Here is a 25290-nt window from a genome sequence, read left to right as displayed (position 1 = left end):
AGACGGGGAGGCGGCAACCCGCTCCCCGCAGGCAGCGGCAGCTCTGTGCCCGCGCTGGCTCCTCCTCCCCCGCTGCTGCTGCTGGTGCCACGGGCCCTCCTCCAGAGCCGCAGCCTCGCTGCGCCGGCAGCAAAACCCTCAGTCTGGAGCTTGGGAAGCCCGAAAGGGTTTCCCGGCTGCCCTCCTACCTCTTGGCGCCGGGAGCGGGTCACTGCGGCGAGGGGTGGCTGTACTGAGCTGCCAGACAGGGGTCAGGTTGGTTTGAGCGACGGAGCAGCCCTGAGCCCACGGCGTCCCGGGGGACTAGGGGTGAGAAGGAAGCAGGTTTGCGTCTCACAGAGCCAGCCCGCCGCTTCCCATGCCGTTTCGCTGTAACCTGTACACATAAAAAGGCTGCTTGCTACCCTGCCTTTCCCAGGGCTCTGGGAAGGGACAGGGGGAAGCTATGCACAGTCCTCAGACTGCAGCACTGCAGCTGGAGGTTAGGTGCAAGGAAAGGGTAAGGCCCCCTAGATGATTCTGCTCTGGATGCATGCAGAAGAATTGCATTGGGGCAGGCAGAATTAAAAAAAAAAAAAAAAAAAGCATGTTTGTGGTGTTCTCACCAAGACATTTCTACTTCTTAAAGTAGAATCAGGTGTGTCCACCTCCTCTGTCAGTGACATAAGGGAATGAGACAGACCTTCTCTCTCAGCTTCATTTTGCAGGCTACACTGGGTACATGTGAAAGCAGATTCAAATGCCACATGTTGCTACTTTGCATTACACAGAATTAAGCTGACTACAAATCCAAGGGAAAAAAAGCACTATTTTTTGATCAGATTAAATTTTCCAGAAGGACTCTGGATTAGGGAAGTCTCTTTCCCCCTTCCCCACAAGAGGAAAGTTTGACCAAGATTCTGAAAAGTCAAAAAAACTCCTCTTTACATTATCACTGAAGTGGAAGGAAAAGAAATGGAATTACCCAGTTCCATAAAAACAGACCAGGGAACTAAGAGGTCACAAGAGCATTAAGAAGCATTCTCCTTTAATAATTCCAGCAAGTCTGCTGGAAAACCCCTAGACATTATAACACACTTCAGAGTTGTAGCTGTTAAACACATCCATGAAAAGCATTGTTAATAAGGCAGGAGACAAGAATCTCCACTGGGTTTTTTTTGTTTGGTTTGGGTATTTTTGGTCCACCAGCTTCTTGGACTACCACTAAAAAATCCGTATCTCTGCACTTTTAGTGGCAAAAAGCAGGTGGTCTCCTTTTCTTGCAGGAGTGCTTTGACAAAAACAACATTTGAGTAGTATCTCAGATATTACAATCACCAGCGGGCTTAGAAACGTTAACTAATAAAGTTCAATATGCAACATGTATAATGAATTTTCTCTCAGATTCTTAATTGTATTTTCAGAATACACAGTGCAAGTTCCCCGTGTTACTGCAGTGGGGAGATTCTCTTTTCAAGGTAAGCCGCCTACGCCTACTACAGAGGAAGAGCTTTGGCCTTCATATTAAACTCTGACAGCATTGAAACAGTATCCTGCCAGCCTGAACTTTTAACAGTTGAATTTAGTCAGTGAATGTTGGTGGAGCTGTTTTGGATAACATTGGATTTCTGCCTCAACTTGATCCTGCTTGGCTGCCAGGGTCACTTTACTGAAATACTAGATACTCAAAACCCCATAAACAAACTACACAAGATCAGAATGCTCCAACCATGGTTAAAGGTAAAAGTTAAACCCATAGTGAGCCTGAGGAAGCCAACATCCACAATACTTTCTCATTTTAAAATTATAGTAAATGTAACTTTTACAAATAAGAAGCCTGATTTTAACTAGACACGTTCCATTATCTTTGAAATCAAATAATTTCTATTAATGCTTCAGTGAATATTGAAAAGCTTAAGCAATAATTTTAAAAACATGGCAGTTGTTACAGAAACACAAAATATTGTATGTTTTTCCCTGTGCTTTCTGATTACTGATAAATCATACTCAGTAGCATTTATTCTTTAATTCCTCCCCAAACATACATGTATTTAATATATATGAATATATATGAAATTGCATACAGTGTCATTCACAAACCAGATAAATGAAGCTGTGTGCAATTTTTTAAGGTAATCATATTTTTAGGCAGTCAGCCTATGTCATTCCTATAAAATTTAACAGTATGTTAGCAAAACAGAGTTCTGGAATTCGGTTTATTCATTGCCTTAGATCTCTGGGGCAGGATCTGTTTTTTTCCAGAGTATGAGACTTTACGATAATAGGTTTGTGATTCATAAATCAAAGCTACCATGCGCTATCACAATAAAATCATCAAACTCACTCTTGTAGAAGCAGTCCTTTTCAGAGAAACTTAGCCTTGTGTTGTAGCATGAACTGTATTGGTAGTTGAGAATCAAGCAATAGAATACCAAAGCCTAGCACCTAGCATACAGATTTGACGATGTTAGTACATACATATTAGTACACCTCTTTGAAGAGGAATATATTGGCTCTATCTAGAGTGGTAAAATCCACTCCCTTTGCTTGTGTGCCAGAAGTGAAGTGTATTTGTGAAGATCCACCTGTGTATTTAAGAATACTTCTTCTGCATATACCCCCATCCTTGCCTACCAGAGTGATGTCCTTGCATCATACTTTCTGTATGTGGAAAGGGGGGGGGGGGGAGGGGAGGAATATATATATATATATATATAGTCATGATACTTCCAAGACCATTTTAGGAGTGATCTATACCATTAATGAAACAGGTCTGGCCTCTATTTCTCAGTTCTTTCATACTAGTTAACGTACTCGTTTTCTAGCTGATTGTAAAAGTATATGTGATTCTCTATGCTCTCTACATGCTGTAAGCTTTAGTCTTAACCATTAGAGCAAGCACCTCTCCATCATTTCTGCTTCATAAAGATGGTGTCTATAATCGTTCTGTGCTTAAGCAAAAAATCAACCTCCCAAACTCCACAAAGTGGCCAGTCCTACTGCTTCTAATAGTATCTGTTACCCTGCCTTTTGTGCTATGATCTGCTGTTTTTCCAGATTCTAATAGCCTAACTTGCCCAGGATCTGGAAAATGGACATAGCAGTTGCACAAGCCAGCTGTGCACGTACACTGACTCTTTACTATATGCACAGAAGTTTCGTGTGCCCATACACTGTGTATCTACAGTGTGTTTGACTGTCTTGCACCATCCACTTTGGATCTGTCAGTGTTTTCAGGCTTGGGACATATTTTTTTCAACAATTCAGACTGGTTTTCTACAGCTACATTTTGCTAATGATAGTACAGAGCAGAAAGAACTTACTTTGAAAGCACATTCTGCTTTGCAAATTACGAGTACAATGTGCAACTAATGTAGAAAGAGGCACTGCCAGTAACAAAATGATTCAAGTGTTCAACTCTTCAGATTTGCTATTATTTCTGATTTCTTCTGTTTAAACCACATGTAGTTCAGGATCCTTTGGGCTGATTTAATAGTACTTGCTCCATTTTCTGTAGATAGTCTGTCCATGGTAGTAGGAAATCTAATGGTGGATGTTTAACTTCCAAATACTTTGCAGGATGAGAATAAAGGTAGTATTTAATTCCTTTCACTCAGATTTGCTTAAAACACAACTCAGATTCTGTACCTTAAATAATATTCTTTGCCCTCTGAAATCTTAAATGTTAAATTGCTATTCTTTCATGTTTTTGGAGTTACCACAAAATGAAGCCACATGAAGTATGTTTTACTCCAGTGTTTCGCTATTTAGGGAAAAGTGAATCAGTAAGATCAGTCTATAAAGAGATCATATAGCAGGAGAAATGCACCACATTTGTTTTGAAAGACATCATGTGAGCAATCTAAATCTTTGCAAGCTATCTTAACTGAGAAACATGATCCTCATTTTTTGCCTTTTATACTATGAATTTCCATTTGCAGGCAGGGTCAATCACAAGCTCCATCCTCCATCGATGATTAGTTCGTTACCAGTCATGTAGGCAGACTGAAATTACATAAAAAGTAACAATAATTTAACTAATTTTTCATGGCTAGTAAGTACAGGGAAACACTTTATCTTTAAATTCAAAAAACTGCTTTCTTTTTACACAAACAATTTTTTTTGTTTTACAAAAATATCTGAATAAGTAGAATATAAACAAACTTAGAAATGGAAGCCCTTCAGCTAATTCAGGGGAGTGTAGCAGAAGTATTATTAGTGGCATTAAGATGAGAATGCATCTTGAGTGTACAAATTCACATAAGCTAGACTTCAGATATCTCACCTGCGAGAATTATACCTCACACTATGATGTTATTAACTGTGTTCAGCTGAGCAGAATCTGACCAGATCAGCTAATAATTATAAGGGGACCTAACTGAAATTTAGATGGTGCAGAAAAGTGAGGTAAGCCACTGAGGAGTTGACATTCTTCTCTGTATGCCAGTACTGAAGCATACTGGAATGTATCAGAAAACTGGAATTCCAATCTACACATGGTTGAACACCCTATGACCAGACTGGAAAAAAATCAGTAGCTTTACAGAAACACTAAAACTAAGATGAAGATGAGAAACAGATTACTGGTAGATAGCAACATTAAGACTGAATTCATTCCATTAAAGTATTCTGTTATGCTCAGTAGGACTGCTGGACAAGTCCAGAGGAATCCAGTCCAATTTTAGATTCACAGTAAATTTATGGCATCTGAAATAACCTCGATGTGTGCTCATTAGTGTTGGTGGTATTTGCAGTGGTCATTAAGTTTGGTCTGTAACACCCTCAGTGGGTCTATTGTTTTCCTTATGCCAAAAGGGTAGATTTACTCTGAGCATTAGCACTTTTAGCTAAAATCTCCAGCAGTTCTACACAAATATTTGCTCTTGAATAGCGAAGGTAGGTGATGAGTACTAATTCTACCTCCTTAAAACATAATCTAGCTGTAGTACAAACTTGGAAAAGCAGACAAGCCCATTTCTCCTATCACTCAGGATGAACTGGGGTCAACTTGCTGAGATGACATGAGCCACCAGGCTATGGTACCAAATACACGGTGCCTTAACAATCACGGCCAACATTCAGAGTACTTTTTGAATCATAGGTTGAACTCAGTAAAAGACCATCAGCTTTTTCTTTCTGTAATAATCCAGCTCAAAGACAATATAGATCCCCCTAAACCAAAATCCCTCTGTTGTGATGCAGCAAAGTAGATTCTGTGACAGGGAATTTTATCTTTCTGTACTTACTTCATCAGAGGCCAGGTACACAAAGAGATGGGCCACTTCTTCAGCAGTAGCCATCCTACCAGTCTTCTGTCTGGCTAGAAAGTCTTTCAATGCCTAGATATATACGAACATTTGGTATATTAAAAACATAAAACAATTATTTTAATCCAATTAATCTTACATGTACAAAGCAATACTGGAAACAGGCCATAAGTCCTAACTTCCTTTAGTACACTGGGTAGGGAATTTATGCTAGAAAAAGAAATTGGAAGATTAACAGTACTATGAATTTCAGGTTGAAAAAAATAGTAGGAGACTGGACCTACATCTCTGGTTCCAGAATAAAGTCCTTCTTCCTTTGGTGGTAGATATTGCCAGGCCCTTCAAATGAGGGCTCACAGTTATCTAGTCAGTGTGGTTAGGGATCCCAAATAATTTTGAAATGCATAGGCCAGAATGCCCGTTCTATCATGGTTTTGCACTAGTTTGTGGCTGCCACATGCCACGGTAGAAAATGTCTTCTACTTTTGCACTAGATACTGTAACCAATGGTTGCAAATACTTCCATGGATGACAGACCCTCTGTAGTCACTAAGCAACAGTATCCTTCTGAGGCATTTTAAGACTTCTGTCTTGAGTACAAACTGACCAAACTATCAAAGGAGACACTACTATTATCCTACCATATGGTTATGGTACTCTGAAGTAGGGGACATTCTTGAATCTGAGTAGAAATGCCTTATTTTTTTTTAAGGGAGTTAAATATATGTATGCACATGATCAAACTAATACATTGCTTTCTCACCTGTTCTGGGTTAGGTCGGGCTTGGATTCTTTCCTGTAAAGATGGTGTGTCAACAGTTCCTAAGCAAAATTTTAAATTCAATGTTAAACAACTGCATCAACAATCACGTCCAAAAATGCAGTTCCTTGGTTCTATTTGTACGACTTAACACTTATGTGTAACTTCATAATATGATTCAGGAGTGTGCTGTTTTGGCTGAGACAGAGTTAATTTTTTCTGTAGTAGCTAGTATGGGGCTAGGTTTTGGATTTGTGCTGGAGACAGTGTTGATAACACAGGGATGTTTTAGTTACTGCTGAGCAGGGCTTACACAGGGTCAAGGCCTTTGCTGCTGCTCACCCCACCCCACCAGTGAGCAGCTGGGGGTGCACAAGAAGCTGGGAGGGGACACAGCTGGGACAGCTGACCCCAACTGACCCAAGGGATATCCCACACCATATGACGTCATGCTCAGCACATAAAGCTGGGGGAAGAAGGAGGAAGGGGGGGACGTTTGGAGCTGTGGTGTTTGTCTTCCCAAGTAACTGTTACCCATGATGGAGCCCTGCTTTCCTGGAGATGGCTAAACACCTGCCTGCTGATGGGAAGGAGTGAATGAATTCCATGTTTTGCTTTGCTTGTGTGCGCAGCTTTTGCTTTGCCTGTTAAAGTGTCTTTATCTCAACCCATGAGTTTTCTCCCTTTTACTCTTCTGATTCTCTCCCCCATCCCACTGAGAAGGAATGAATGAGGGGCTGTGTGGTGCTTAGTTGCTGGCTGGGGTTAAACCATGACAAGGAGAAAGACTGCAAAACTATCGAAGATAGCATAGGACTTTAAATTTCAATAAAAGGCAAGACTTTTGAGAATCAGATTCAATACTTTTCAAATGGTTAAAGAGTGGCTAAGCCTGTTACCTAGCCCTTGTCTGCTTCTAACTTCCAGACTAAAGAGACTAAACATACAGCTTTACTCTAGAAGTAACAAGTCTTCTATTTTAAATCTCAGAAGTGTTTCAAGCATGTCCTGTTCTTTTGATTGCTGGTAACTTCAGTTGCCACTTGCAAGTCTATTCTTTGTCAATAACATCAAACTAAATTGGGCCTTCTAGCACCTGCTCCTAGTTTACAAAGTAATGTAAGAATACTTACCAGGACATATGCAGTTGCATCTGATGCCTTGTTCAATGAAATCAGCAGCCACAGACTTTGTTAGACCAATAACTGCTGCCTTTGAAGTACTGTAGACACATCTGTTCACAACTCCTAACAGAAGGTTGGTGTGAAGGCAGCGTAGAAAGATATTGGAAAAAAAAAAAAAAAGAAAAAAGAGACCCAAGTTTGTTCAATATGCACCTGCTTCTGGACTCCAGCACCTGTAGTCTCTCCATAAGGGTGGGCTAACTAGAATGCTGACTGCCAGAATTCTACTCAAGCGTACGCCAGAACAAAGCACACAATCTTTCAATAGTGTAAGTTTGGGGGGTAGTCCAGAAAAGTTAACAAAGCAAACAAAGATTTAGGAACAGCAGAGACCCATCTGTTATTCACCGTCAGGTTTCCTTGGGAAGCATAGCTGTAGCACTTAGGTAACTGGCATTTCTTCATTGTTTCTCTGAAGAACATATGTAGAAAGATATCACTGGAAGTAATTCCTTTTTAGTTAATACAAACTGGTAAAAAGAATGCTCCAAAACATTCAGGACAAAGATTCAAAAGCTCAAAGGCAAGGATCTTAATGTTTCTGCAATTTCCCATCTGTGTCCTTGTGTGTGTATGTATCAGTCAATGTGTTCACTTTTTATAATTGCATCTCTCCACAGGATTGGCAGCGTCCTCTAAGTTCAAAGTTGTGCAATATTTGTTTTGCATTCCCATCATTTTAAAGATTTATTATATAAGGAACTCTCTAGCAAGCTACTGACCTTTAATGCTGGATGCCACAGAAGACATATTTATAATATTGCCAGATTTCTGTTTAAGCATCTGCAAAAGAATACTTATGTCATTCAAATGCAAACTATTTTGTCATCTACAGGTTCAGCAAAATAGCCCGTAACAACCCGCAGACCAGCCCTACATGCAATTGATAGGCACACTAACAAAGATTAATTGGCATGAATAGGTGCTTATCTCTTTTTGATCTATCGACTGAAGTAGTAGAGCAGAATCTGAAATTCTCACTAGTTTCTCCTAAGTCACCTCAGGACGAAGACTATGACAGGAAAGGACTTTTTTCCTAGATAGCCACCTCTGAATCATTGTGCTCTTGTCACCACAGTAAGTTACCCTACATAGACATCTGCTCGTGCCATCTACCAATGCACTAATTCACTTCTCCATTGCTTTGGAGAAAACTAAAACACAACTCTCTAGCATCTTTGAATTGTAGCTAAATTTCTTTAAGTTATAACCTTTTTAACCATCTCAAAACCTGAGATGCCTGAATTTGTTATAAAGAGACTTTAAAAATTAATATCAGCCAAGGGAAAAAAAAAAACACCAAAAAACCCAAAACAAAAAAACAAACCAAAAACCAACCAAACAAAAAGGACTGGAATAACACTGAAAAGAGTAGTCATCATCCAGTCGTGGTCACAGCTTCTGCTTGTGGCCTTCACATTTACAGGAATACAGACACCTTATTCAGTCCACAACTTTTTGTAGTCCCAAACCTAGTTACTACATCAAACACAACAAGTGTCCTCAAGCTGCTAGACTGTGTTTGGATTGTTGTTCTGATATAACCAGCATGCTGGCATCAGTGGCACGGAATTGCTTCACAAGATAGTTTCCAGATTTGCATGAAATTCATATTAATATACATATTTTATAAATATTTGGTAGCAGTGGTATTGTGCAGCTGTGTGCTACAGTATGATGTGGTAGCACTGTATTGCAATGGCTCCCTCGCTACTCTGCATTTGAAGGGTTTTAGTTACAAATTACATAGGGCAAAAACCCCAAATTAATCTTCTCTACCGTATCCTTTAGATAGATTGCCTACTTGAAGGACTTCCACAATGCAGTGACTGCTTTAGAGTAGAATCGCTGTAATCTAAGGGCCTCCCCTATACAAAGCAGCATACTCGCCTTTTCATCTCAACCTCCATGCTGTCACAGTGGCCACAACTTTGACCTCTCACAATTTAAACACAATGCAGCAGAGACCAAAAAGTATGGGCAACCAAGCCTTACCTTCGGAAGGAAGGTCTTGATCATTAGATACATGCTGCGAACATTGAGGTTCATAGTGAAGTTCCAGTCTCGCTCCTCACACTCCAGAATGGTTCCATGATGAACAAACCTAGAATATATGCATGAAGTGGATTACTGTCTGCGGTTTACATTTCTATAACTTTTTATGCCTATTTTTCCATTGCTATTTTGTAATAGCTAACCCTTCCAACCTTGAAAAGGAGGGGCAAGAGCTCTTTTGAAAAAAGCAAGCAACAGTATGTTTCTCCTGATGAGTACCAGGGACACAAGACAGATCTGATAAGCGCAAAGAAACATTTGGTAATAGGGAAATTAAAAAAGACGGCGCACTGGCAGACCATCAGCTTTGCTCACTGTTGTGCCAGGAGGGCCAAAGCCATCAGTACAGGGCACCCACAGAGTGGGGGAAACAAATTCCAGAGCCGTTCTACCTTGGCCTGGGTAACACAGCTACGCACAAGAAGTTCAGTGTTGATGAGAACACATGAAAATTTATATTAAAGATATAAAATGCATTAAAACAAAAGAAAAAAAATGCATTTAACTAAAAAACTACTTCAGGAGGACAGAAGAAACTGGAAAAAGAAGTAGGATCAAACAGAAGCTGGTTACCCTGCAATGTTACAGAGTACATCAATCCTTTCAATCTCCTTGGCCAGATTTTCTATCTGCTCCTTTTCGGTGACATCCAGAACCCGTATTTGAATGCCTGGAAGAACATGATATTCATTTCAGTCTATTTGGCCAAGGATCAGCAGTTTATTTTTCTGAAGTGCTGAGGACTGCATCTACGATTCAGGCCAGTGGCTTGCCAGGAACAGTCCCCTCTCCGTGGTTCACCAGCACATGGAGACTCGCTGAGCGAGAGCTACACTTAATGATTACATTAGTGAAATCAGGACAGCAATGGACAGCATGGTGTGCTATTTAAAATTTCAGAAGGGAATTATAAAAAGATCAACTGATTTGATTGCCATACAGCATCACACAAGCAGATGAGCTAATGTCATTTACCATAAAAACATTTCAAATAAATTTGAATTCCACTGTGCTCCCAAACTGAAAAATTACAGAGCCTGTATAATCATAACAAGCTTTCATGCCCGCTATTACAGAATAATAATTACTTGAAAATAGTTACATGTCACATATACTCACAATCACATTACAGGCCATCTATCCATGTGTAGTTGAGGATATGATGAATCAGCTTTATACCATTTAATTAATGAGAAAAAGTGATTTTGCATAAGCCAATAACTTACATAGCCTGGAATGAGGTCATAGCCGTGATAATAGAAATGAAGAGGAAGTGTAACAAATTGATGGCTTCTATCACACAGGCTAGTTTAAAAATATGATGCTTATGGTTTTGCAATTATTTGTTTATAATCAAACAAAAGAGGGCTGGAAACATGTTGCTTTTCACTATAAGCTTTTTCACTATAGCACTGGCTGTGCCTGTGCCATGCCTTCAAGAAAGCCACTGATGAAAAAACAAAACAACCAAACAAAACCAAAAACCAAAAAACCCCACAAACCACCTTCTATTTTGTTCAGAGAAGTTATCTGTGAAAGATTGAGAAACATAATTGCTGCAAAACAGGGTCAGGCTCAACTCTTCCGCACACTTTTCAATAGAATCAGCCCCTGTAACAGAACTGCTTCAGGGCCAACCACAGCGGTGCCATCCCCTGGCCAGAAGTGAAAAGAGCAAAGTAGAAGAACTACTCTCCCAGATGAGCTATAATATGATATGATATAATCCACGTGGTATTTTATCTCATTTTACTGAAGTAGCTGCCAGTAATCTAAGACAACTAGCTTCTCTCACCCATGTCAAGGCTGAATCCTTACTATGGAAGAGGCATGCTTCATGATACGCTTTGCCTGCACTCTCACTCCATACTGCATGTAAAGATTGAGCCGTGCCCCCTTCTTAAAGACATGAACTTTTCATCCAGAAGAAACCTGGATGAGTGGAAAAGAAAGAGTCAGGGTGTGCTGCAGTAGTTCCCTTCGTGGGTACAGTTAGGCTCCCAGGACACTAAGACTTGCTGCTGATCACCCTTTTGCCACAGCTTGAGCAGGGCATATCCTGCATCTAGGACGAAGGGACATCTAGCGCAGAACACAGCTGTGCCACAAAACATTGTATTTTTACAAGTTATTCATGCACAACTAGTGACACACAGTCTAACAAATGTCTAAAACTACCTGTTGAGAGACTGTAGAGAATGGAGCCAGACTTCTCAGAGGCCCATTGCGGAAGGATGAAAGGCAACAGGAAGAAGTTGGAAAGTCTAACTGAATATAAGGTGTGTTTGGTTTTTGTGGGTTTTGGTGGGGGTGTTTGCTGTTTGTTTGTTTTTTCTGTTTTTTAAATATCATTATTATTTTAAAACCATGAGGTCAGTCGCACTAGAACGGGGGCCTACAGAGGTTGCTGAGGAAATTCGATCCTTGGAGATGTTCAGAACTTGACTGAGCACAGACCTGAGCAGCCTGCTCTAACCAGAGCCACGTTCAGCAGTAGGCAGGACTACATGGCCTCCAGAGGTCTCATCCAATGTACATGATTCTATGAAATACTGTAAAGCTGTCTGTAAAGCATCTGAGTGATATCTAAGTTATGGGAGAATGTGATTTGAACTGACAAGTCCATGAACAGGCTTTACATGCCTTAGTTAAATGATATAGTAACTTTTGAAGAGATTTGTGCATAATGATGCAATTAGACTACAGGCTGGTGATTAACATCAGCACTGGAATTACCTCTCCTGGATAAAATTCAAAGACTACAATGTGCCTAGCCTTGATAAATTATAGCTTAACTAATCATGTGTCAAAAGGATAGAAATGGCTCCGAGTATGTAGAAAATTACCTCTTCCCTTGTGAATACACTAAGCAGAGGGAAAAAATGCACAGTTCAAAATGTGACACTTTCCTAAACACCCTCAGAATGAACCTGGAAAGTCCTAAAGTTCCTAAAGAATTACAAAGGGATTGCTTGTGTTGAACTCCAGCCAGTACAGACCGATGTTCACTCTAAAAGCTGTGCCAGAGAAAAGTAGTTGTGCATATTTGACTGTCACCCTGTAATAGGAATTCATTAAATCCACTTCCTTCCATCAAATTAAGTTGGGAGCATTTTCAGTTGTGAAATATATCTAAGTCTTATTTTTTATTTCGGGATTGAAAAAATAATTTTTTAATATAATGTCCCACCCTTGTGTCACTTATGATTAAGTAACACAGCTATGCAGAACCTGCTCCTTGAACTGTGTTCCTGTGATATCAGTAGCAAAGCAACCTTCAGGCCTAAGCATTTGTACAAACAGAATAGGCTTATCTAGTGTTGGTGGGATGAGTTTCTGAAGACACATGAATTCTACTAGACAGCTATCCTTTTAAGGCATTCCTCAGTAACTATGGACCATGGAAATGCAAGACACTAAATCTACTTTTTGTGTAGCTGGATGTTAGTTATTCTGATCAGAGAAAAGCATTCCACGCCTTTTAGAGTGATATGTTTGACAATCAGCCTAGTGGTCTCATGCCATTCTGGGAAGCAGAAGTCAGCTGCTTCTGTGACACAAGAAACTCAAAGTTATGCCACGTGGCTGGAATAATACTCTGTCTGATATGCTGATGCTGCAGTATTTTACATGCTAAATCTCTGCTGTTCCACACCACAGAATAAAGCAATGCCAACATCTAAAGAATTGGTCTGGATATTTTCCATTTTTTCTGGCCTTTTGAAGTTTGCCCTATCCTCAAATTATATTTCAGCCAGTCTACAACAAAACTTGTGAGAGCTGAACTAATGCCTACTGTGGGTCACTTACCTGGATACTTCTCCAGTTCTTGCAACTTGGACTCATTGATGTCAGTAGCAATGACTTTGGCTCCTTCTTTAGCAAAAGCCTGAAGAATACAAGCAAGAGAAGCAGCTTATATTTAGATATTCCAGATCTCACCAGAAATAAAATCTGTTTTCTTCTCATTTCCTTTTTGGCTTGAAAGAAAAGTTGGCTGAAGGCAGCTGATCTCTCACTTTTCATTCTGGGCGTGTCAGGAAGAAATGGACATCAATTACAACACATCCTGGGGACAATTAAGTAACTATACATCGTATAAGACAGATTTAAGATCTTTTCCTTAAAGGAAGGAAGGCATAAATAAAGTATGAGAACAGTAACCACACCAAGACAGTTATCGTTATTTCCCTTATTAGCTGCATGTGCACTAGCAAGCACGTTACAAACATGTAGGGCTAGAATTGTCGTATTGTTGGATTTAAATGAAGTTATGGGATTTGACAGGTAAAGGCACAAGTCATAAAAAAGGAATGGTGGTATATAAACTTTATGAAAAAACTTTGCATCCAAATCATTGGAATAGAGCAATATTACAGGAAGCATGACTTTCCTTTGATACTTAACGAGAGATATTCCTTCATTCTTGATGCTCCCCTCAAAGCCTGCTTTCTCTGCATTGTGATTACTGATAAATCAACAGCTATGCTAACAAAGCAACCTCTGTGTCAGAAGTATTCTGACATCTCAGACAATCTTCAAAATAAGCGTCTTGAGTGCAGCTTAAGATGATAGCGGCATTAAACATGCCAGCTTTCTGTGGCTCGTTGGGTACTTACAAAGTGAAGTAATCAGGAAGATTACCTCCTCCTCCGACAGAGTGTTTTAATGTACATGAGTGCCAAGATCAGCAGTTTTCTGCATTCTTAACTGCATGCATGAGAAACTAACTAGTCTGGCAAAAATCTTACTTACAGGAGCTTTTCCTGGCTTGTTGATTACATTAGAGATAGTGAGATAACTCTACTAGTTTCTCTATCTGCTATGGAGGAAGGAAACAGCAGGGGAAGAACAGGTCAAAAGGAATTAAAAGTTAACCAGAAAGTTAATACATACGTTGAATTCTGCTTAACAGTAATTAAATAAAATTTTGTAAAGGATTTCTCACAGTTCCTCGTTGTGAACAAGGTTGTAGCTGTGCTGTTAGTATCACGTAGACTTGGTTACATCAACTATTAGCGTAGATAAAACATCTTGGCTTTACCATAGGGGATGTTTGCAGTATCCAGCCTTAGAACAGGAAATATTCCCTCTATTCTCCTTATCTTCCCCCAGAACAAAGCAGCAGATATTAGAAGTATAGACAGTACAACCATATATTGGTAGAAAAGCAATTGCAGCTGTTCTCAAATCTTGCCCTTATCTTTGCCTAATGTCACCCTTCAGAGCTGAAGACTTTCAGAAATTTAAAGAGCACAAGGCATGCATGATACAGTATAATGACTATATTATTCCCTGAATTTTTCAATGTGTAGTTCTGGCTTCATCTATGATTTATTAATGCAAGAACTTGTTTGGTGCAGGTGTCATTGGACAAGGTAGCATTAGAGAACAAACATTTTCCAACTTACTATAGCAGCTGCTCGTCCAATCCCCTGTGCTGCCGCAGACAGCAGTATGATCTTCCCATCAAGCCGACCCATGCTGCTGACCTGTGCAGACAGAAGATGTCACAGAATCTTGAACAAAAAGATGAGCCAAAAACACTCCCTGGCTATCAGATGCAAATGCATTCCAAAAATTAGACATGATTCAGAGTACCTCTGCCATCAAATCATGTCACAGGTGGTCCTGTTTGGCTGCAATGTGACCCTGAGTCATCCAGGGTTCTGTGAGGGGGACTGCCTCAACCTTTTTTTTTTTTTTTTTCTCATTTTCAAAAACCTCATTTTTTTTTTTTTTCTCAAAAAGGCATTTGAGCTCAAAAGCCAAGCTTTATTATAACAGAAACTGGACGTGTTCCTTAAACAGAAAAAAAAGTCAAGATGAAACAGAATTGCAGTACAGTAGTTTGTAATCTAGTGTTTCCACTGCCCATTGCGTTCTTAGAAAGCAGGTCTGTCTTCTATTCCTCTCTAACTACCAACTCATCAACTTCCTAGATTGCAGTAAATTCCACACGATACCCTGGCTGCGGTGTCTGCTCTGAATTGTCCTAGGAATCTTCCAGCACAGCAGATTCCCGGCGCCAACAAGGCAGGAGGGTGGGGGGGATGAAGCTCTGTCCTGTCCTGCCTCTCGCATTGCTTGCTCACGGGGAGCGCGCTTGGAGCAAGTGGTAGGGAACCTCTAAGAGGTTCCGCCTTACTCTGTGTGTAGCGGCCAAAAGGCTAAATGTAGCCCTCTTCTGCCCAAGCACACGCTTTCGAATGCTGCTTTATGTTTAAAGAAATACAGCATGTAAAGTTGCAGACAAACAAGTAAAAGCAAATGCCATCCTCTCACTCCTATGGATTCAAAAGTTTCCAGTAGGATTTTTGGTTATTTAAGGAATAGACTACTTAATAGGACGTTTCAAAGAACTGCCTATAAAGCAAGGTCACTGTGTTCCCGTCAGAGTGCGATATCTGGTGGTTAACTGGGTTCCCAATAAGCAAAAGACTTTCTGCACTTTTGTGATCCACAGAGCAAAATCTGTTTATGTAGCTATGAGTGTAGAAAGGTGCCCCAAGAACCTGCAGTCTTTAAATATATACATGAATCCAACATGCCGAGTACTTCACTGAAAAGTTAAGAGGAAGATGCCATAACATCCCCTAGGTTAGCAGCCAATGCTATCATCTAGAGATGCTCAAAACCATGCTGTCACTCAGGTTACCGAGTTGAATTTAGTGTCGTACATCTTAGACCAGATTATTAATTTCTGTGATTTTTGACCAGAAATTCTATCTGTTTTCTCAGCAGCTTTTCCTGACAAAAGTTGCAGCAAAACTAATGTTTCCCTGAAGATTACTGATTCAACAAATCGGACTTCTTCTGAAGCAGTTTAACTGAAAAATTCTTTCCCTTCTAACACGAATAACTCAGTCTGGCTTTAAATCAAAAGAGATAATGTTACAGACCGTATTTCGAGACATTGAAATGTTTCACTGTAGGTTTTCTCCCCCCATAACTGGGACGCACATGTGTACACACACACAAAGAAAGGAACAAAGCACAAACCAAAAGAACAGTCTCCTAAGCAAACAGTAACCGAGTAATTAGGAGAAAGCACAATATCTTAAAAATCAGTTTTTAGGTTGGCTAGTAAAAAGACATCTCTTCAGCTGCCTCTCATGGCAGGCTATATAAGGTTATATGAGATTGGACCTGTTTCAGCATCACCTATCAATGCAAGAAGGTGAAAAATACCACATTAACCAAGCAGAATGAAATTACACACACAGCTAGGTTGCACTCTCTCTAATGTACCAACCTTTCCAAAATGCAACTCCTCAAACACAACATTCTGGGAAAGGTTCTATTAATTGTAGCAAGTCCTGAGTATCTCAACAACGAGCTCAAAGTGCTCACTCAAGGCAGAGGAAGCTCTTTCTTACTCTCTGTTGTCACATACATCTTTTCAGTGGGGAAAAAACCTGATCGGTCCAAGTACTTCCCCAAATCACCTTAACGCTTTGGAAGCAAAATGCACTTTAAGTACATTTTTCAATCCAACGATCAGCTTTTATGAACATTTGACACACTGATTCTACGAAGCACTTAAAAATAAGTATTAATATAGTCACTCACCAAAAGATCTCAAACAGCTTGTTATGTTTACTGACCTTTGTACAAAAGGAAGTTTTTTTTACTTTTTTTTTGCTCTGCTTGTTGGGATTTGTAGTCTAACTGGTAAGTTTCTCTATATTTCGTAATTTCCTGCTGAAACATTGAGATGCTGCCATCTAGTGAAACTCAGGATTTTAAAAGTGCAATTTTTTCCTACACAGGAAAGGACAAAAAAGGATCACCAACATTAACTGTCCATTCTCCCTAAGGAATTCAAGAAACGAACAGAATCCCCACAAAAAAGGCCACAAACATGTGTTTCCCAAGCAATCTCTCTTTAGCAATATAAGCTATCAAATTCCAAATTAGGACAATAGTTGCATGTTAAACTGGTGATTTACCAACTTCGCTTTTCTTTTTGTATCTAGTGGTTTAACTTACATTCGTTAAAGCAGAGTTAATATCAGACTGGAAGATTCTAGGACAAACTAATTTAGTTACAAGCTCACACCAGACCTAAAGCTACCCTGATAGCATTCTTAAAGAATTTGGAATCCTGCCTGAATCCTTTTCCACAGAAAAGCCACTTCTGTGGGTAAACTGGGACACACAAACACGAAGTTCAGGAATATTAAGTTTATCTTGTCTTTCTGCTGAACTACAATAGCTTTCTAAGGCTTTGTAAATCAGCTCCCCAGTAAACAAAATCTTTAATGACTATGTTTTCTAAAAGCATTTATCCTTCTGTCCCTAACCTTTTAGGTTACTGAATTCAGACACAGACCTGTTGCAATAGGTTCCTGGTTTTCAGCTCAGTCACCAGAAAAATCTCCAAATCTAGAAGTGTTCCAAGCAAGCAATAATTAACAAAAAAAACCCCAACCCTTGAAATTGTCTATGAAAGAGGTAGATCTAGATATACACCTAGTTTCCCCCTTCTAGAAGGAAAAAGTCAGTTTAATTCATTTATTAGAACACCAAAATAGAGGGAATGAAAAAAAAAAGCTGGTAGCTAAAGGAAATATCTTTCAACCATACCAGGAAATTGAGAAAACAAACAAACCAAACCAAAACACACCCTCAACTAACCCCAAAACAAAACAAAAAAGCCCACCACACAAACACTAGCACTTTGCATTTATCACTGTGAAGAAATAAATTGCTCCTACATACCTATGGCTGTGGTAGGAAAGGAGACATTGCAGTGCTGAACTCAGTAATGGTATTTAGAACCCGCATATTTTTGACTAGCAAGATCTTTAAAAGTTTCCCAAAATACATTCCAGGTCAGAGATTTAGAGATAAATGCTTGCAATTTCTTAGTAGTTACAGTAGTTGGCAGAGTTTTCAGGTATTCAAGGTAAATAGATAGTTAGTTCTTTAATAAAGATCTCTGAAGTACCTCCATCAGGTAAATAATCCTTGTGTGACTCTTCCAGTTCCAGTAGCTGCTGAATGCCCGGGAACATGTCAATGTAACCATTTGCTTATCAGTTTGGGTAACCCAAAATGGAGTACTTGAGACCTAGCATCATTGAGAGCTTTATTCCTATAAAATAAGGATGATGCTTTTGATGCAGGTATCTATCTAAGATTTTATTCTTAACAGAGTTGACCTCAGGTTTTGAATAGCAAATTCCTATTTAGTAGGCAGTGGAGGGCACGTGGGGAGGAGGATCTACCTTTTAGACTTCAAACATTTCCTGGCAGAGAGAGATTCAGTTAGGAAGAAGAATTAAACAAAACACTGGTGACATAGACTTGTCCAACAGCAAACTTCTGCACAAAGTAATTATTGCAGAAAGTTATAAAGGACACAGCAAGAAGCAAAATAACGATGGAAGTGGCGAGATTACTGTAAAAGATAGTCTTTAGACACTGAATACTGTAATCAACATCCTTAGATCATAGCACAAGTGAAGTGACCAGCAAAAATATTTTAAAATACTTAACACATTAAAGTTTATTGTCAAAACAAGCTTTCTTATACAAAACATACAAAAGAAGTAGGTCTCACAATGCAGATAAGTCTGCCTTGCAGCCCTGATCGTCCAGTTTATTTTCTATTCACTAGAGTAGCAGAAAAGTGTCAGGTCCATTGCTTACTATTAAAAAAATTCCAACACCCAACTTCAGACAGGAACTAGAAGTATATTGAAAGATGATGCAAAACACAAATTTACTGTTGGTACCATAATTGGCTGAGCTGCAGAAATATTGTAAGGAGTTTAAGAGGAACCCTTGATTGTGTGCCCTATATAGAGAAGTTAAAGTTGTGGTGAAAATGCAGTTTCTGTGGACTTAGAGGAAGCATGGTGTAAAGACCATAGGCTGAGAAACAAAAAGTATAGTTCTTCCCAGCTCAACAGCACTCTGAAGATACAAATATCGACCACCCAGAAGAGGGCTGTTTTAGGAATGACAGAATAAAAAGTTTAAGACGGAGAAGTTTCACAGTAGATTGGTTTGTGATCCATTCCTGTTTCCATTTTTTTCTTCAATACATTGCCTTTTCTTTCTTTGCCATCCAAAAAAAAAAAAACCCACCAAAGTAGATCATCATCAGATCAGCAGGTTGTGGGCAACATAACTGCTTTTCCATTTTTGTTCTTGTATTCCAGGCTTTTCCAGTTGTGGGAAGTAGCAACTCCAAGACAGCAAGGGATTATCACAATTCGTGGAAGAGGCTGATGGCTTTTGACCTGAAGCAATCATCTTTTGTATACGCAGATTCTGGCTGTAGCCACTGCAAAGGCAGCTTGCCACAGAGCACCTTTATTGGGTGGTACAATAGGGGGATTTATCTTCCTCTGAAGTTCTAAACCACTGCTTAAGATGCTCTTCTGTAAGCTCTATTCCCGCGGGTCGCATATCTATACAGAAGACAAGAACATTTAAAGTAACACTTAAACTTTCCAGTTAGACAAGCAGTAGGAATACAGCAATTTAATCTTGACTAGTGTTTTAAATGTCTACCATGAAAGCTTGGCTCTGAGGAGCTTTGTATTGTGAGGAAGTCTGTACTAGGACCAGGTTGCCCGTCAACAAGAAACAGCAATGAGTCTTATTCATTCTGAAAGTCTGCCATTAATACCTTGAAAACTGGTTAACTCCTCAACATGTCTGCTGGGGCCTTCTGAAAGTTTTTAGAAGCAAGCATGATGATGAGGGCAATAGCATTAATATGCTAGTGGAGATCACTAGGAGACTTCCCCAGAAGTCATCAGGCCAGATATAAGAAATCCTGAGTAGGGCTGAGGAACAGAAGTTATCAAAACAGCTATTACTGCAGCTGGAGCCAGGCAGACTGGCAGAATCAACATCAAAGACTAAAGTCTACCATCTTGAAGTTTAGGAAAAAAAAAAGTTAACCAGCAGTTAACTTTGAATAGTTCTGCCAGAAGTCCGTGCTTAACCAACGTAAAGTTAAAAAGCAAAACATTTTAGAGCATCAGCTATCTAGTAATGATATTCTGCTAATTCACTTTTTAAAGTCAGTCATCAACATTTCCACTGCAGGGAAAAAAAAGAAGTTTGTATAATCTTCACGGGGTGAACGACTCATTTAAGTATTTAGGTTCTGTAGAGCATACATAACCTTCACGAATCCAGCTGGTCAGCCCTTCAGCAGTCAGCTCACTAACCATTCAGGAAAAAACCGTTATGCAAGTTTCGGGTCTGAATGTAAAGAGTACAGAGCATTTACCCTCAACTCACAGACCACCCCTTATATTTTGTCTCTCCAGATCTTTATAGGACACCGCCACTGTGTTACGTACCTGTTAGTGTACCCAAGCTGGAATTATCAAAGAAATTTGTTGGACAAGTCAGTGGCAGAGGCTTTGATATGTCCCGAGTCACAATTTCCTGAGAAATAGGTTCCTTGGAGGGCGAAGGCGTTTGCTCTTTAAGAGAATATGGCACTGTCTTCCTTGGAGACCTTGGTACTCTCTCTCGAGTGGCTTCTCTTGAGGATCGTTCTTTCCATTTTAGTGCTCTTTCTTTCCATTTTCTAAGTTCCTCTTTCAGTTGAAGCTCATTACTGAAAAGAAAAAAAAACCCTAGCATTTAATTAAAAAAAATTAAATCAGCTCCTTTAAGTAAGGAAAAATTCCAGACAACAGACAGTTCCTATATTTTCAGACAACATACAACGGACATGGCAATGCAAGACCATATCTGCATATCTTGCTTTCAGAGGCAAAATTTTCTTTATTTTTTTAAGCTAAAATTCCTTTCCACATACAATTTAAAGAAAGCAATTTAAAGTTCAAAAGCCATAAAGATATATAAGCAATAAATCACTAGCTTTAAATAAAAGTTTATGATGTGAAAGAATCTAGAATATCTGAAATTAATAATAATTATTCACTTCTATAGATGTCCCAGAAAGAAACACTAATGACATGCATAGTTAAATAGCAACAAATGATTTGACATGTTGCTGATCAGCTTTAAACTTACCTTAGCAGAAGGTCATTTTGTTTCTTCAAGTGAAAGTTCTCTTTCTGTAGCTTAGCTTGTTCAGATTTTAGAACAAGTATTTGTGTGCTCTGCACAATACCACTGCCACCACCACAAGTAAGGGGTATTTGGGATTGCTGAGGAGCTTCTTTTTCCAGCACGACTAGAAAACAGTTTTATACAGATGTGTGCGTTATTTGGACAGTGCTTAAAACCAACTCAATATGTTTTTTTATCCTATTCCTTCCTATAGTCTTACATGTAAAACCTCACTAGGTTACAAGTGCCATTACAACAGCTATTCTTTTTTATACACAAACACACTTCCCAGTATTCACACTGCCAGGGGGATATTAAGAGATTCTTCATTGGGCCATTTAGAGTTAAAATAGTTATAGTTTCAGGTATGTCATAATTATGATTAGAACTAGCTGTTCATATGAGAAGTCAGTCAAGGAAAAAAATGGCAACATGAGCTACTACAACTGCAGCTTATCCCGCTACATGTGCGAACACGGCTGGAGCAATAAACACAAGAACTGCTGTGATTCTAACGCAGTGTATGTGCAGCTAACATTTTACTTTCCATCTCATCTTCCAATGCACCCAGTCCTCCTCATACCCTTTGAGGTAAAAGGCCTGCATCTCAATCTGGACTTTAACCATATAACCTTAGAACTGCATGTTTAACATCAAAGAGTCCCTTATATTTATCTTCAGTTTACCAGTAGCATCTTGCTCTTGCTGTGCTCTTCTAAGTTCTTCTTTTAGCTTTCTTAACTGTTGTTCTTGGTGTTCTGCAAGAGCTTTGTAATTAGCCAGTCTATATGGGGCAGAAAGGGAGGAAGAAAAAACACAGAAATCCTCAGTTTAATAATTATTACAGTTACAGGAGAACTAGTTTGCTTTCCAAATGAGCTATCAAATGCAAAACATACCCAAGTTATACAGGTAAACTACATAAACCTGGTTGTCAGATTTTAGGTAAAGTGCAGAAACCCAAAAGTTGGACTAGAATTATTCTCTGTGTATCCCTTCTCTCCAGTGAACTGGAGAGTGCTCTCAATTACTGCTTTCCCCACACCTTCTTTTGTCAGAACAGTTATTTCGTGTATGGCTGAACATGGGTTGGTTGAGAAATTTTGGTGGGTGGATATGGAAGGAGTTTTGTAATCAACCCAAGATGCATATCGTTTTTACTTTCTCTGTAATCTCGCTACAATAAAAACCTAGGACACCTGAAGCTGAATGCACACTTCTTATTCTGTGGAAAAAATAAACAGAAAAGTACAAGCTAAGAACTAAGTAGTTGAGAATTGTAACAAGGTAAAATTTGAACTTACTTCATCTCAAAAGAGTTGGATTGTTTCATTCTTTCCATATCATATTTTACCAATTGTGTTTTGAGATGATCAATTTCTTCCCTGTACAACTCAGCACCTTTATCTAATTTTGCCTGAAAATAAAATAAATGATTTAGTATGAAGAAAGGCTTGTTACTTAGCAATGAATTTAAGGGTTGCTTGCTTTGTATCTTTACTATGATCTGCTAGATTTTGCAGGACAAGACTGGGAGCAGAAAGGTATTTTGAAGTAAGAACACCCACATTACCAATTAGCACTACAGTATTAGTTGGTATCTTAACTCTGGTATATTACATGCAATCATATTTTAGCAAGTTTCACTGACTTGTTTGCAGATATAAGTCTGGGAATTTTGAACTAGTATGCAAATATATTACAAAAAAACCAGCTCATGCTTCAGTTTTAAAATGTAAATAGATTTTTTTAGAGTGTTTCAGAAATGCATCACAGGCAAGTAATAATTTAGCTTCTAATATCATAACATGGGTTCTAAATTTTGTCCTTGAAGGCTGCATTGGTAGAATGTGAAACTGTATGCTGAACAGGCGAGTAGAGTGTTTTACTCTAAGAATGCCATACAGAACAATAAACTGACTTTAGAGAGCTGTGTTTCATGTACAGCTATTCTCAAGCATGCTCTGTCTCTCTGAGATCAGAGGAGAATGAGAAGAGTAAAGTATTTTGCTCATACCTGAAGACTCTGATTCTCTGTTAAGGCAGTACTGAGGCACTTCTCTTTCTCATTCAGTTTGGCTTGCAGTTGAGTGAGCTCACTTGTCTCTGTTTTTATTCTTAGCTGTGCTTGTAACTTGTTTATCCTGTCATCTTTCTCTTTGACATTTTTTCCTACTTCATTTATTACATTTTCCAGCTTCTGAATTTTGACTTCCATAGCCTATTGAGATAGATCAGTTACGAGTAGTTATGCCAAGAGATATAACAGTGGTCATATTCTAAAGAAAAACAAACAAAAAAAACCACACACAAAAAATCCAACACTACAGGCTCTATGGCAACTCTTGGTGTCTACCACACTGTTTTGTGTCACCTTTTAGTATTCTGGAACACTCAAGTCTAAGAAAAAAGTGCTTTGAACAAGGGTAACTGTGACAAAAAAATAGAACAGAGAAAATGAGTCCTCAATTCCTAGGATTAAATACAAAAATTCTTCTCCAGCTTCCAGTTTGGCATAGGGAATACCATATACTTAAAGGAACCATAAAGAGTATCACACTATTAAAATCAATATTTCAGAAACAAATTAAAAATTCTATTTCATATGGATTTCTAAACTGACATCTATTTGCGTACAGAAAACAGGCAATTAAAATAATCACATCACAGGCAACAGCTCAAACTTTCACTTTGGGAATAAAAAAAGCTACAAAAATAAAGCGCACTCTGGGCCAATGTATAGTGTGGCACAGATTTACAGCTGCCAATCTTTATTTTCTTTTCAGTTTGAAGTACTCACACTTAGAAAACAAGCATCAAAGAAGTTTTCCTTAGAAACAAATATTGGTACCTTTATATCTTGTTCTGCAGTCTTTAATTTGTTATGAAGCCTGTAATTCTCTTCTTCTAACGCAAGACTGGCAGAGCCACCAGGGGCCAGTTGTTCTCTAAGAGTGTTTAGTTCCTGAAGCAATTCTTCACTTTTCTCTTTTCTCTGTTTTGATTCAACATCAGCATTTTTACAATAATTGGCAGTTCTGGTATCCAGCTCTGAAGAAAGTTGAAGGAGTATCTGAAAATAAGTAGTGTCATACAGATAAATTTTAAATAATTTTTGAATCAGCTAGAAATAAGGTAAGTGAAGAAACAGGAAGTGTTTGGGCCTGTATTAATTTCACATTCTTGTTTCAGTGTCCCATTTGAAGATGCTTGCTATCAGAAATGGAATCACTAACACTCAAAAAAGACTGGTTTCTTTTCCAAAAGAGGAGGAGGCAGAAAGGGGCACAAGAGAAGATAATGCATTGCAAATTTACAAGTCTTACTGCATTAACTCAAACAAACACTAACATTACAGAAACAAAGGAACTATATTGGAAAGAATTCTTGAAAGTCAGTAACAGAAAGAAACACAATTATTTGCATAAGTTTTCGCTAGAATGTATTCATTGACTAAAGTCAGCGAAACCATTTGAGAGAAACCATACACATTGGACTGTTCTAGAAACCCATATGCTTAACATGCCAGGTAAAGAAAAACTTCACACTTGTCAGGAAATGACAACTTTATACTAGATTTTTTTTGTTTGGTTGGTAAAAGCTTTGATCCACATGTCTGTCAGGGAATTCTTCCAAAAAGCCTGCCAACGCTGGGAAATCCTGAAGAAGCCAAGACTGGCTACTGATTCTACAGAACAAACTCTTTAAAATAGGCTAAACTTAACAGGACAGAACTGAGTTACGACATTGGGGGAAGGAGGGTGATGAACTCATCATACTTCAGATCAACACTAGTAGAAGGAATAAGAGTATGAAGAATAACTTGTTATGAAGACTGTTCCTAACAGCCAATCAGAAGGTAGTGGGTTCCCTCCCATAACCTGTTTTTTTTTTTTTTTTTAGAAATGTTCAATACGTTTAATCAGAAAGATGAAATCTCACTAAATCCTGTTCATGATGCACTTAACCCTGTAAAACACTTGGTCTTTTT

At 38.9% G+C, this 25290-nt stretch overlaps 2 protein-coding genes across 2 annotated transcripts in view; both read right to left on the bottom strand.

Moving 5' to 3' along the window:
• Window positions 1–3885: 3885 nt before the first annotated feature.
• On the bottom strand, window positions 3886–16857 carry BDH2 (3-hydroxybutyrate dehydrogenase 2). The gene is made up of 10 exons (XM_082315281.1): window positions 16818–16857; window positions 14657–14737; window positions 13056–13134; window positions 9819–9915; window positions 9186–9294; window positions 7913–7973; window positions 7140–7253; window positions 6010–6068; window positions 5226–5318; window positions 3886–3984 (listed from the first exon to the last, which is right to left on the bottom strand). The coding sequence occupies exons 2-10, from the start codon at window positions 14726–14728 to the stop codon at window positions 3931–3933; spliced, it is 738 nt and encodes a 245-aa protein (XP_082171407.1). The 5' UTR covers window positions 14729–14737; window positions 16818–16857; the 3' UTR covers window positions 3886–3930.
• Window positions 16858–19571: 2714 nt separating this feature from the next.
• Window positions 19572–25290, bottom strand: part of CENPE (centromere protein E) — a gene marked incomplete at both ends in the record, with an annotated part of 37714 nt that continues 31995 nt past the window's right edge. The window contains 7 exons of the mRNA XM_082314965.1: window positions 19572–19669; window positions 20576–20838; window positions 21261–21423; window positions 21986–22083; window positions 22604–22716; window positions 23317–23520; window positions 24151–24372. Coding sequence (XP_082171091.1) covers window positions 19572–19669; window positions 20576–20838; window positions 21261–21423; window positions 21986–22083; window positions 22604–22716; window positions 23317–23520; window positions 24151–24372 — 1161 coding nt within the window. The remainder of the gene's footprint in view (window positions 19670–20575; window positions 20839–21260; window positions 21424–21985; window positions 22084–22603; window positions 22717–23316; window positions 23521–24150; window positions 24373–25290) is intronic.

The sequence above is a fragment of the Platalea leucorodia genome, assembly GCF_965183815.1.
Source record: "Platalea leucorodia genome assembly, chromosome: 6".
NCBI classification, from domain to species: domain Eukaryota; kingdom Metazoa; phylum Chordata; class Aves; order Pelecaniformes; family Threskiornithidae; genus Platalea; species Platalea leucorodia.
Note: the sequence above shows the minus strand (reverse complement) of the source record. Positions and strands in the feature narration are given on the sequence as shown.

Bases quoted from the DNA above. Each gene is read 5' to 3' on its own strand.
- BDH2 (XM_082315281.1), bottom strand. From the start codon at position 14,728: ATGGGTCGGCTTGATGGGAAGATCATACTGCTGTCTGCGGCAGCACAG. The intron at 9,916-13,055 runs GTAAGTGACCCA...ATGTTCTTCCAG, and splicing joins AGAACTGGAGAAGTATCCAG to GCATTCAAATACGGGTTCTG. The intron at 3,985-5,225 runs GTAAGTACAGAA...ATGTAATTTCAG, and splicing joins TGTACCTGGCCTCTGATGAA to TCTGCCTACATGACTGGTAA.